Source organism: Pocillopora damicornis, chromosome 7, assembly GCF_964200805.1.
Source record: "Pocillopora damicornis chromosome 7, jaPocDami1.2, whole genome shotgun sequence".
Lineage (NCBI taxonomy): Eukaryota > Metazoa > Cnidaria > Anthozoa > Scleractinia > Pocilloporidae > Pocillopora > Pocillopora damicornis.
The window spans coordinates 9,903,652-9,917,285 of NC_142676.1; the positions used below are offsets into that span (position 1 = coordinate 9,903,652).

At 40.1% G+C, this 13,634-nt stretch overlaps 1 protein-coding gene across 1 annotated transcript in view; it reads right to left on the bottom strand.

Annotated features, from left to right (window-relative positions):
• Positions 1 to 2,213: 2,213 nt before the first annotated feature.
• The window catches only part of LOC113685195 (uncharacterized), a 298,180-nt gene continuing 286,759 nt past the window's right edge, over positions 2,214 to 13,634 (bottom strand). Inside the window, exons 4-9 of the mRNA XM_089213314.1 lie at positions 9,517 to 9,639; positions 9,258 to 9,380; positions 8,775 to 8,897; positions 4,319 to 4,352; positions 3,646 to 3,772; positions 2,214 to 2,711 (exon numbers count right to left, since the gene is read on the bottom strand). Of these exons, the coding sequence (XP_089069440.1) occupies positions 2,214 to 2,711; positions 3,646 to 3,772; positions 4,319 to 4,352; positions 8,775 to 8,897; positions 9,258 to 9,380; positions 9,517 to 9,639 (1,028 nt within the window). The remainder of the gene's footprint in view (positions 2,712 to 3,645; positions 3,773 to 4,318; positions 4,353 to 8,774; positions 8,898 to 9,257; positions 9,381 to 9,516; positions 9,640 to 13,634) is intronic.

The window sequence follows — 13,634 nt, forward strand, 5'->3', positions numbered from 1 at the left end:
CTGAACAGCCATAGTCAACATGATTTAACAAACGTTTAGGAGGGAATACGAGGTAAAGATAAAATAAATGACGTAAGTTAAGCAGGAGGATTAAGAGGACATGATCGAAGAGACTGCTATTAGAGCGCACTGTTACATGCCATAACTTGCTGCTCTGCAGTCCTCCCTTCCCTTTCATCAATAGAAGCCAAGCTGGTTAAATTTTCACCCAATAATCCGTCGGTCTTATCCAGGTTAGAAAACAAGAGAAAGCCCAATCTGACGAGGAAGATATCAGTAGAAACGAACAAAAAGGGCTTGACGGGATTGGTGTCAGATTCAACAGGGATCACATGACAGGCCGTATTGACGTTTGTTTATAACAGCCCCTATACACTAAATAAACAGAAACCGTATTGAGGTGATGAGTTTCATTTGAAACAAGTAAAAATCAGTAAATTTTTTAGGATGTCTCTTGTCAACTGGTGAATCATAGAAATAGATCACTATCGCGGGAGATATCATCACTGATGAACCGTCTAAAAGTTATAACTTTCGCATAGAATAACGAAAAATCTATTTGAATACACGTGTCAGTCTTAGTCTCGAAATTTATATAAGATTTGATTTCAAGATCATACTTTCATTGTTTCCTAACAACGTCAGGTCTGACAGGCCTAACTCGTGCCAATAAATTTGGTTTTCTATAAACTTAAAACTTTATGGTGACACATGGTCTTTTATTTATAAATATTTTTTACATCTTATAGTTACACATTCATTTATATTCACACCTGATTAGGAAAATCAATCATTTTAAAATAATAACCAGTAATGAATGCTGCCAGATTCTCCTTTTCTTTATGAATTTGAGAAGCAGCGGATGGTCACGAGCGTATAACTTGTCGATCCCCCACAAAGTAGCTTTTATCCAGAATACCTAAATCAAAAATGGTGGAACATTTTTCAACTAACAGAAGTCCAGTCTCCAGTACAATCAGACGTTATTCGTGTCAAGATAATACCCTGTTATCAGATATCTACAAACTTCTAATAATCTCACTTTACTTTTATTATGCATATTTATATATTTACATATTGATTTTTAACAACACCTGCCGCGCAAATATATTTTTTGACACACACCCACACACACGCACGCACACACAAAAAAAAAACTTAGGCATGCGTAGCGTGTTTGAGTTGTTTTTGGCTGTGTGGGTTGAGATGAGACACTTCGTGTACCTAACGTTTTCATTTTTGTAACAGAAAAAGAGCATAACTTTCCATTCTCCAATAGACTCTCACCAAATACTAATTGCGATCTCGAATAATTAAAGATACATTGAACGAGAGAAAAGGATAAAATTTCAAAGAGGGCTCATTGATTGGTTGTTGCCTATCTGGACTTTGCCCTCTGTGGGTGAAATACGCAACAAAGTGTAGGTTTTTTTTGCAAGGAATTGATATGCGATTAGGTTAAGTCCAAGGTAGCTAAAAGTAAATTTTATTCGTAGAAACAGTCGAAACGCGGGAGAATTGCGTGGCAAATTCATGTGATAATATGCAGGTTGTTTACGAGGAAATGTCATGTTGCAAAATGGAAAGTGATTGGTGGATTGGTGGATTCAAGTTCGTGAAAAATTGCATGTTCATCTAGTACAATGATTGGGTATGTTCTGATTGGACTTTGGGCATTGTCTTAAGGTACGTAATGGGTAAGGTGCGTTGTGGCTAATGGAACGGCAAAAAAAGTTTTAATTTAAAAATGTTACGAAAGCTTACATGCAATCTTTTCGTATTCTGATATATCTCGATCTTAATCGACGAGGCGCTCGCGAAGGCCAAAAACCGTTACACTTATCAAATGAGCCCAAAAGTTTTGGTTATCGTTATTCTTTTTGCAGAGCCCCCTGATCCATGACGGAATTTGCAAGAAAACAATACCGAAACGCTGTGATTCGTGCAATATATCCATTAGCTGGGATGTGATTGGTGCGAGATATATACCCTTATGCGGCAATCTGAATGGTGCGAAATACATACCCTAATGCGGTGATCTGATTGGTGCGAGCAGCATACAACTCTACACGCTATATTTATAAATGTACAAAAAATGAATTCAAAAAGGAAAGAGGGAAAGCAGGAAACAAAACATGAAAAATTCTGGTTGCTCCCTCGTTATCACTTTGCACAGCGACTATATCAAACTCAGAGGGTGATGAGGTTGTTCTTTACCTAACAAGGATATATCCCATGACTTTTATGTTCTTATCTCCGTTGTCTCCTTCATGTATTGCTTTGTTTCCACAAATATTCTCTCGACTCATTCCGAAACCAATTTTGGAATCACAGGACCCGCAATGTTTTTCATTGTTACTAAGGATGCCGATTCTTGCGCGATGCTTGCCACATGCGGTGTTGAAACCCTCCATGCTACAGGTCAACTGCAAGGAGCCCTCTGAACCAATCAGAGACTTCCACAGGTCACGACCTAGAGTGGTTTGACGATGCTGCCCGTCAGCAATTAGCGAGAATAGAGAATTCGCCTGTTTCTCTATGACAATAAAATTTGTCACATTTCCGATCCTCATCCCAAGACAGATCTTGGAGAAGGGTGTGTCCCAGTAGGTCGGTAATTTGGTTTCTTGTGAATCAAATCCAGTCTCTCCTCCCGGAAGATTAAAGCTGTCCGTGTTATTCCAAAGTTCAGAATGGTAATTAAAATTTTGCTAGTAAGGAATAAAATACAAATATTTACTGATACGACGCCGATAAATAGACGTTATTATCTATGAAAGCTCGAAGACCTCCAAAGACATTCCCCTTACTAAAAGAATGGTCAATTGAATCACATGCGCTTCAAAGAAAACCGCAGCTATTTACAACTAAGCAATGACATTTTAAATCATATGAAAAGATATATTGTCTTGTTCTGTAGAACAGAAAATAATTCGAAGAGAATGGGTGAAATCCTGAGACTATCAATCATCCTATGATTTTTATTGTTTGTGATATTGTGTGCCGCGTTTTGGACCACGTCACAAACTTCAGAAATCGTTAAGAAATGGTTGTGGTGTTCCAATTCCAATCACATGTAGGGAGCACACATAGAGAGTAGATACGGGAATTTGCGGCAAATGAGTACAACAGATAAAAAAAATTTGTTTACACGGATGACATGGTCATACTATTCGCGACAAAAGAAGATTATGTAAAAGGGTTTACAATCACCAAAGACGTATTGCTCTACGGTCTTAATATATACCGCGAAAGAAAATTGAAAGTACAATTGCTCTCAGAAACACACCCACTCACACATCTCCCGTCCTATCACTGCTACAACTCGGCAGGAAAACTATCAGCAAAGCAATCGAATCCAAATACCTCAGGCGTTATGATTTCTTATACAAATCCTCTCACTTTAAGCGCGCACCGCATATCATCGGCCTCCTCAAAATCAACCAAATTTCGAGTAGTCCTCCAAAATCATAAAGTTAGCCTCAAATCACTCATAAAATACATGTAAGCTTTCATACGCACATGACTGACTTACAATGCGGCATCGTGGAGGCTAAGTGTTCCAACGCTCCAAAATCTTAAACGGGTTTGGAGAGAGATGTTGAGAATTCATTAACATGCATAAATTGAAGCAGAAGCCATTACCTTTGAACCGTTGATCTTCATAATCGGCGTCCATCCACCATTCCCACATCCAAAATCCCCCATGTGACAGAAAACTGAAGTTGGCTTTGAGTCGATATATAGTATAACCAGCCCACTCCTTGGAAAGCTGTAAATATATCAAAAACAAGAAAAAACAAAACAAAACGCTAAACAAAAGAAGTTCTAAGTAGTGGGAAGTAAATCACGTAATCAAGAACTGAATGGAAGGATCATACTTTTGATGTCATAAATAGATGGATGCCGTCAATGTACTTTCGATCAAAGAATTTACCTATTACATCGATAAACACTTATTTGTCTATTTGTGTTTAACTAGGTGAAGGAAAGAGTAATAGGTTCAGTTCATCTAAGATGATCTGGCACTAAAGCTTTATTTTCCCATCGGCGATACCACCTCCAGTGTTGTAAGCATATGGTAATGCCCTAAAAATTTTCTATCTATTAAAGCTAGATCCAGTTTAACCCAGGGAGGGAATAGAGCGTAATGAGTGCCCTAGTAAACTATGGCAATAAGACCTTCAGGCTGAGACTCCAGAAAATCATCTACACTACTTAACTGTTTTTTTCTGGCTTAATCTTTACATCTTTATTATGATTACAACCTAATCTATTTGTGAAAACCGTTTATTTTTGTCGCCTTTTTGTTACTTACGTGGACGTTTCGTACATTTCCTGGCAGGTTGAGACTGTAGATGCAAAGAAAAAAAAACGACGTGACGCACTTAGATATTTGCACTGCGAGGAGGAGGAAGAACGTTACATGTCCCGGAAAAATGAAATGGCATAATATGAATCATCGCGCGTAAACAACAGTTTTTCCCATAGTAGTAGGAAGCACATTCAGAGTAGTATCGCCCGTGGGTGCTGGTCATATAGATATGATCAGAAGAACCTATGCCGGTGCTATGGCACCGCCATGACAGAAAGAGGAGACTAAGAGAGAGGAGTTAAGGAGTGAAAGGTATAACAGTGAGGAGACAAGATGTGAGGAGACATGGAGTAAGGAGACATGGAGTGAGGAGACAAGGAGTGAGGAGGCAAGGAGTGAGGAGGCAAGGAGTGAGGAGGCAAGTAATGAGGAGACAAGGAGTGAGGAGACAAGGAGTGAGGAGACAAGGAGTGAGGAGGCAAGGAGTGAGGAGACAAGGAGTGAGGACACAAGGAGTGAAGAGACAAGGAGTGAGGAGACAAGGATTAAAGAGACAAGGAGTGAGGACACAAGGAGTGAAGAGACAAGGAGTGAAGAGACAAGGAGTGAAGAGACAAGGAGTGAGGAGGCAAGGAGTGAGGAGACAAGGAGTGAGGAGACAAGGAGTGAGGAGATAAGGAGTGAGGAGACAAGGAGTGAGGAGACAAAGAATGAAGAGACAAGGAGTGAGGAGACAAGGAGTGAGGAGACAAGGAGTGAGGAGACAAGGAGTGAAGAGACAAGGAGTGAGGAGACAAGCAGTGAAGAGACAAGGAGTGAGACAAGTAGTGAGGAGACAAGGAGTGAGGAGACAAGGAGTGAGGAGACAAGGAGTGAGGAGACAAGGAGTGAGGAGACAAGAAGTGAAGAGACAAGGAGTGAGGAGACAAGGAGTGAGGAGACAAAGAGTGTAGAGACAAGGAGTGAGGAGACAAGGATTGAAGAGACAAGGAGTGAGGAGACAAGGAGTGAAGAGACAAGGATTGAAGAGACAAGGAGTGAGGAGACAAGGAGTGAGGAGACAAGGAGTGAAGAGATAAGGAGTGAGGAGACAAGTAGTGAAGAGAAAGGAGTGAGGAGACAAGGAGTGAGGAGACAAGGAGTGAAGAGACAAGGAGTGAGGAGACAAGGAGTGAGGAGACAAGGAGTGAGGAGACAAGGAAAGAAGAGACAAGGAGTGAGGAGACAAGGATTGAAGAGACAAGGAGTGAGGAGACAAGGAGTGAGGAGACAAGGAGTGAGGACACAAGGAGTGAGGACACAAGGAGTGAAGAGAAAGGAGTGAGGAGACAAGGAGTGAGGAGACAAGGAGTGAGGAGACAAGGAGTGAAGAGACAAGGAGTGAGGAGACAAGCAGTGAAGAGACAAGGAGTGAGACAAGTAGTGAGGAGACAAGGAGTGAGGAGACAAGGAGTGAAGAGAAAGGAGTGAGGAGACAAGGAGTGAGGAGACAAGGAGTGAGGAGACAAGGAGTGAAGAGACAAGGAGTGAGGAGACAAGGAGTGAGGAGACAAAGAGTGTAGAGACAAGGAGTGAGGAGACAAGGAGTGAGGAGACAAGGAGTGAAGAGACAAGGAGTGAGGAGACAAGGAGTGAGGAGACAAAGAGTGTAGAGACAAGGAGTGAGGAGACAAGGAATGAAGAGACAAGGAGTGAGGAGACAAGGAGTGAGGAGACAAGGATTGAAGAGACAAGGAGTGAGGAGACAAGGAGTGAGGAGACAAGGATTGAAGAGACAAGGAGTGAGGAGACAAGGAGTGAGGAGACAAGGAGTGAAGAGAAAGGAGTGAGGAGACAAGGAGTGAGGAGACAAGGAGTGAGGAGACAAGGATTGAAGAGACAAGGAGTGAGGAGACAAGGAGTGAGGAGACAAGGAGTGAAGAGACAAGGAGTGAGGAGACAAGGAGTGAAGAGAAAGGAGTGAGGAGACAAGGAGTGAAGAGACAAGGAGTGAGGAGACAAGGAGGAGGAGACAAGGAGTGAAGAGAAAGGAGTGAGGAGACAAGGAGTGAGGAGACAAGGAGTGAAGAGACAAGGAGTGAGGAGACAAGGAGTGAAGAGATAAGGAGTGAGGAGACAAGGAGTGAGGAGACAAGGAGTGAAGAGAAAGGAGTGAGGAGACAAGGAGTGAGGAGACAAGGAGTGAAGAGACAAGGAGTGAGGAGACAAGGAGTGAGGAGACAAGGAGTGAGGAGACAAGGAGTGAAGAGACAAGGAGTGAGGAGACAAGGAGTGAAGAGATAAGGAGTGAGGAGACAAGGAGTGAGGAGACAAGGAGTGAAGAGAAAGGAGTGAGGAGACAAGGAGTGAGGAGACAAGGAGTGAAGAGACAAGGAGTGAGGAGACAAGGAGTGAGGAGACAAGGAGTGAGGAGACAAGGAGTGAGGAGACAAGGAGTGAAGAGACAAGGAGTGAGGAGACAAGGATTGAAGAGACAAGGAGTGAGGAGACAAGGAGTGAGGAGACAAGGAGTGAAGAGACAAGGAGTGAGGAGACAAGGAGTGAAGAGAAAGGAGTGAGGAGACAAGGAGTGAAGAGACAAGGAGTGAGGAGACAAGGAGTGAGGAGACAAGGAGTGAAGAGACAAGGAGTGAGGAGACAAGGAGTGAGGAGACAAGGAGTGAAGAGATAAGTAGTGAGGAGACAAGGAGTGACGACCTCCGTCATTTTTTCTTGTAACCTCTCCTGCATCCCTTATTTTATTTGAATTTCCTACGCCTTTATCACCAGGTCTTTTGAAATAGAAGATCAGGAAAAGGGCTAGAAAAAACACCTATCATGAACTTAGAGTCGATGTTTCGTTATTTTGTGATGTGACTGAAGTTCGTTCGTTGTAACACTGTCTGCGGGCGTGTTAAGCTAAATCATCAAAATGATGTTCTCCCCTGAACACACCTATTGATTTATGATAGCGCGCATCTAGTAGTACATAGGTTAAATGAGATTTCTTGTTAACTATGTTCTTAACATTACACCTTATTAACACCGATGTATATCCTTGTAGCAAATCTCTCTAAACTTCTTTTCAAAGCATGTGCTCTTTTTCTAAGTTAATAATATACATGGAAAAATTACTCAGTTCTGATTGGCTAAGATAAATGCAGTTTTCAGGTAATTCAGGGCAGAAGAGAGTTAATTCAGTGCAAAGAAAGAAACAAACCAGACATTCTGATTGGTCAATAATCAAAGAAATTCGCAAATAGCCGATCAAATGCGAGCCTTGGATGTCGCAACAACAAAAAAAAATTTGAAAATTTGAAAACTTGCGAGCGAAACAATGGCCGGCTTTTTAAGTAGGTTTTCTTTCGTCACCGCAGCTAAAAAAATAGCTCAAACAATGAAAACACTGTAAAAGGCACTGCTTTTTGGTTGTCGGTTTGGAAAAAAGTGGTGTTTAGAGAAGGGAATTGCTGAAGAAATCGAAAATTACGAGCCGGCCCGGCTTAACACTTTGCTCGAGCGATCCAACGCCGAAATTAAAAACAAACATGGTTAAACCTCGGAAACGACAATTCCATTTCATCGAAAGTGATTCGGACACAGACTGGACAATTCCTTGAACTGTTTAGCCGGACTTTGATCTTTTTTACGCCTTAAAGATGCGAAGATATCATTGCATATTATTGTTTTGATCTACGCAGTTGTTTTGACCGAACGCTCGGTTTGAATAAATTATTTTTTGCACTTGATGCGCGCGCTTTGCTTATGTTTAATTATGATAGACCATCTCGTATTTTTCCATGTATATTATTAACAGGTAATCACATGATTTTTCTCGTGCAGTTTGGAATAAACAAGCACTTGTTAATTTTTTCAAAGACCACAAATTGCACGAGCCCGTAGGGCTCGTGCAATTTTGTTAGTCTTTGAAAAAATTTACTCGTGCTTATTTATTCCAAATTGCACTCGAAATCATGTGATTACCTATACAAACAATTCTTAGAAAGAAGCTGAACTTGACAATATTGGTGGAAATTAACATCTACTATTCCTTTGTAGAGGCCTAATTTGTGAGCGAGTGCGTTACGGAAATCTGCTCAAAAGATTCGGGTATTGGTGATTGACCTATAGGGCTGGTATAGTTTGCTGCTAGGTATATAAGAATACTTGATAAATGTAATTATCAAAAATAAAAATATAATCATAAGCCTCACCAGTTTTGATGCAATCATTTCCATCCTCTTGGCCATGGTTTAAATATACAACGGAATATGGTTTACATATACAGTGGTATGATCCATTGACATTGTGGCAAAGTGCATTATTACTGCACTTGTGTGTTCCTTTACCGCATTCATCAATATCTGCAAAAGGGACCTCAATCATTGGTTAAGTTCACTTGACTAAAGCCCTTCACTTATGTTCTTCGGTTGATCATCATGAATATCCTGTAGGGTTTTCTGAGCACGTACGAACTCACCTTCACACGTTTGTCCATCTCCAGAATATCCAGGTTTACATGAACAGTTGTACGCTCCCTTGGTATTGTTGCATACAGCATCAGTACTGCAGTTGGATAGTCTCTCAGTACACTCGTTTATATCTGAAAGATTCAACCTCGCTGTTTTAGTACGGGAATTTCTTGCTTGTGTTCTAAACAATTTGATCGTACCTAGAATTCACACGTAGCTATCTCTCCTTTAATCTACACAACAATCCAAGCAAATCAACTTTACTATTGAAAATCCATCCAGATCCAGAATATCCCGGTTTACATTCATAATTGTAACATCAGCGCTGCAGTTGTGCTTTTCTAATGAACACTCATCATCGTTTGAAAGTAAACTGAACTTTAGTCGAGGCTTTTATACCGATAGGCATGCTAAAGAAATCGTTGGCTTCTTGTTAGAGATATAAACAAATGTTTACTCCTCGTTTGCCATTTGAATAAGGCAATATTTACCCATGCAAGACCATCCGCCGCCAGAATATCCAGGTTTACATTTACAGTTGTAGGATCCCTTGGTGTTGGTACACAGAGCATCAGCGCTGCAGGTACGTTCTCCTACAACACACTCATCATCGTCTGAAAGTAAATTAAATGTTTAGTCGCAGCTCTTACATTGCTGCACATGCTATACAGATCGTAAGCTTCAGGCTTAGAGGTAGCAACAATTATTTTTCTTACTCTTCGTTTGGCAGTTAAATACGTCTATATTTACCCATGCATGACCATCCATCGCCAGAATATCCAGGTTTACACGCACAGTCGTATGATCCGTGGGTATTTTTGCAGATGGCAGCAGCACTGCAATCATCTGTTTTTTTGGCACACTCATCCACATCTATCAAAGAGATGTCATGCATCATTTTCAAATTACTTAACAGTCTAAAGGTGCTGCAGTTTTGGTCGTGCAAACCAATACTTGAGGTCTATTTTTTACATGTTATGTCAACATCCTGAGCTTATTTTTGTTTAGCAGCGTATAAGTATCTTCACGAACTGAGATGGTTGAGAACGCACGTTGAATACAAGAATTACCTTTGTCACATATCTGACCGTTAAATCCATCAGCACACAAACAGCGAAAACCTTTGGCAGTAAAACCACTTTGACAAGTAGAATTGTTCTTGCAGGGGTTCCTAACACAAGCGCTCTGGGATTAAACAAATCACAACTACAAAGTGAGTCAGTTTATCGGAAAATCTGCATGATTTGATAAAAACATGTGCCACTCCCTTTACATCTATTAGTTCTCCACTTGTAGATTTTAGTTTTGAACTAGAATTTGTGACAATTCTCCTCCCATAAACATCACCTTTGTTATTGGTCACTCACAGCCTCTTTTCCCAAACGGAAAAAAGTGAAACGCGAATGCAACTTCATGCGACCTAATTTGAAAATTTGCCGATGAGTCCTGTACCCCCCTCCCCCTCTTCCCCCACTCCGAAATCAAAGGGCGAGCTTTACTTCCTAACGTCATATCTAATCATAGTGAGCATCAAAGCTCAGTTTTTTACAGTGAAAGAGCCAAGTCCTTACCTTAGCTCCTTGGTAGACAAAACTTGGGCTTTTCACCAGGTCCACTTCGTGTCCCTCATGAGTAGAATTATTCAATTCACATTTGTGCATTTCGTTGTTGGCACTTGGTTCTTTTTCAAGATTATAACTGATACAATTGGGCTCCATGTAACATAGGACCCCACAGAACTCTCTGTCCCTGACGTCAACTTCACGAATCAAGTGGTTTTTTAGACGTTCACTGTCAAATGTTTTTGAGGACTTGAATTCCAGATAACGGCCTTGGTCATGATCTCGACCAGGCTGATCTGAAAACCAATCTGGCACAGCTAAAATTATTATTCACGGATAATTCTTGTCCTGTTGTCAAAGTGTTCGAAATCATATATCTCTTGGTAAGTTACTTCTTATTTCATTTTAGTTAGTGGTATCTGCAGCCCTCATTAAACGGCGCAAAAGAAAAAAAACAAAATCAACGATTTAAGAAAAACATCTCTATGTTCTTAAAAAAATTAATCAAGAATACAAATTCAATCGCCTCCTAAAAATATCAAAGGCCAGGAAAGATACTGAGATGACGCTTTTTCCTTTTTGATGACATAAGTGAAGTTCTTAGGAGCCTAAGATAACGGCCCGATCATATCTCTAGTAGCATGGAGGCCTTCTGGTCTGTCAGCAAACTTTCGATGTTCTGTGTGATTTAGGCCTGGCAATGAATGGGTTAAACCGTATACTGTCTGTTAAAGCTTCTTTAGAGGAGTATGAATACGCTAGGATGTTTTTGAAATTCTACTAACAGCGCACAAAACATGACACATAATTTCCAGTGGGACTAGATTTATGGGCTTCGATCAACCTTCACGACATATACGAATTATTATTTGTGTGAGGTATTGGATATCATCCAATGGCAGTATAATACAAAGCACCCTTTAGTTACTCATTAACTCTGTCTAGATCATGTGCACGAGTTTCTTATTCCGTAGCATCACTTTTAGTTCGCTTTCAAGCTGGGAACTCGCCTTTAATTTTTCATTTTAGTGTCCAGGATTATTCTTCCCATAGACACGTTGATTTATCAAACACTAAGCAGCTACCTTGCAAAGTAAGAACCCCAACTATCATGCAGCAAAGCGCCAGGAATAGCAGACAGAAATAAACTGAAGACATGGTATCTATTTAGCTGGGGAACAGTTATGATCCCGTCAGAGTTGCATCGAGTGAGAGAGTACTAAATGACACACACACCATTATATACATAAGACTCTCAACCCTTTCAAGCAATACAAGTTAAGTTGTCATTTCCATCCATTAATATTTTATGACGGACACAAAGATCCCTTTGTTCAAACAAGGCGTTTCTATAACGTGATAATTGTGATAATGGTCTCTTCGGAGTATCTTTGGCAAAAAAGTCTTTAGTTCCCTCAGATTAATTAATTATAAACGGCTTTTTTTCAGTCAGAATTTTTTGTCGAGGAAATGAATGGTATTATGGGTGATCAGCAAGGAATTTGTTTTTGCATAAATATTTCAACTAAATTCTTAGTTGGAATCTGCGTTTAAAAACCAAAACCAGGAAGGCGCTTGATTGTTTTGAACAAAATAAGCAGAAATCACGTCTCTTGTGTACAATTTGAAAAACTTCTCTTACAGGTCAGTTTTAGCTGCTTGGTGCTTAGGAAGTGGGCCATCTTCACTTAAGTTGCTGGTAACTGCAATTTACCTTTGAGACAATTAACAAGTAACCATCAGAATGAATGTAATTGATCACCTTAAGACTCTTTAGATCCAAAGCTTAATCAAGTGATTTTCAGTTAGTCGTTGAAATTGATGAAATGTATCTTCTCTGAAAGATCTTGATCTAAATATTTTCTTTTGAACAAAACAGCGGCTGTAAATAGAAAAAAACCGCCAAATTTTATACTATAATGAAATTCAAACGAGCAGAGGCGTTTTCCTAAAAAAGAAATAACTAATTTGAAAGAAATAACGTGCCTGACATCTCTTATGTTTTATGTCTGAAACATAATTAGTCTCAAAAAAGTCCATCAATATCAACTATGGAAGATCAAATATTCAGCTGGTTATGTCTGAAACATTTTCTTATTTTAAGGTGCTCGAACACCATATTTCCATCTGATGAATTGCAAACTTCTGACACCTCCCTTAACTAGCGCCTCTTATGTTCAGTCAGAAAGATAGAAGAATGTAAAAACTGTTTTTGCTAACACCTTTTTCTTCGCTGGTAACAGATTAAGAGCTTTCTTAAACTACAAGTAAAACGAATATTAAAGTCCATTGTGATGGACAATCAAATTACGCGTTCTTTGAAAGGTTAGTGTTAAGTGGAAAAATAAGGAGTCGGAACCTTGAATAAACTTTAAAAAAAAATGGTAAGAAAGAAACAAAATATAATTTGACCCGCTAATGAAATACAATTGAAGATATGGTCCCTGTGGATGAAGAGAAAACAATGAAAGATATCTGGGCTTCGACGGAATCGTCACTCGAAAGCCCGAATTTTCCTGGAAGCTACGAGGCACATATCTTCAAAACTGTAACCTATCATGATCAAGACTTGGGTCTCTCAGAAGCGGCATCAGTCCTTCTAAACGCTACTCTCAACCGGGGTGACCAAATCACACGATCAAATTTGTCCCTCAGCTTTTCTTAAGGCTTTATTGAATTACAAAAGAGATTAAAATAGAGACTCTCTTAAAAGCCGTCCAACCTTTCTACAATTCACAACAATGAGTCTAGTCAACCACTTTCGCGGAAATTTTGTTTGCACTCCTCGGACAAACTCGGGGTAATTTTCGCAAATCAGTCCTGAACTAAAGACCACACCGGAAGGAAACGGACGAGCAGCCTGCTCTCAGCATCTTTAATGATTTACACAGAGCGGTTTTCAGAGCGTTGGACAAGAGCAAGGTAAAGAATGACGTTAAAGTACATAGAAAGCCGCAGAAATTCAACTTCTTACCAACGTTTTTCACTTATTTTTGCTTTAAAACGGCAATGTTTGCATCAGTTTTGCCGGGGATACTAAGAGTCCTATTTCATCCATTTGTTCTGAAACCGCTGGGTTCTGAGTTTTACGAATGGGGAAAAGGTTTGCTGCATAAGCTTTAATTCTTTCTTCCACCGATCTTCCGATTTTCTGCGATGTCTTTGCTGCATTTACATGGAGTCTTCTCGAAGACCCTGCCCTGGGATATTTTGTAAACAAATTTAATCAGCCAAAAAATAGTTTGACGCCTTTAAAAAAAAAAAGACAACTATAAGAAAAAACAAAAAAGACCGATAAACGCTTCA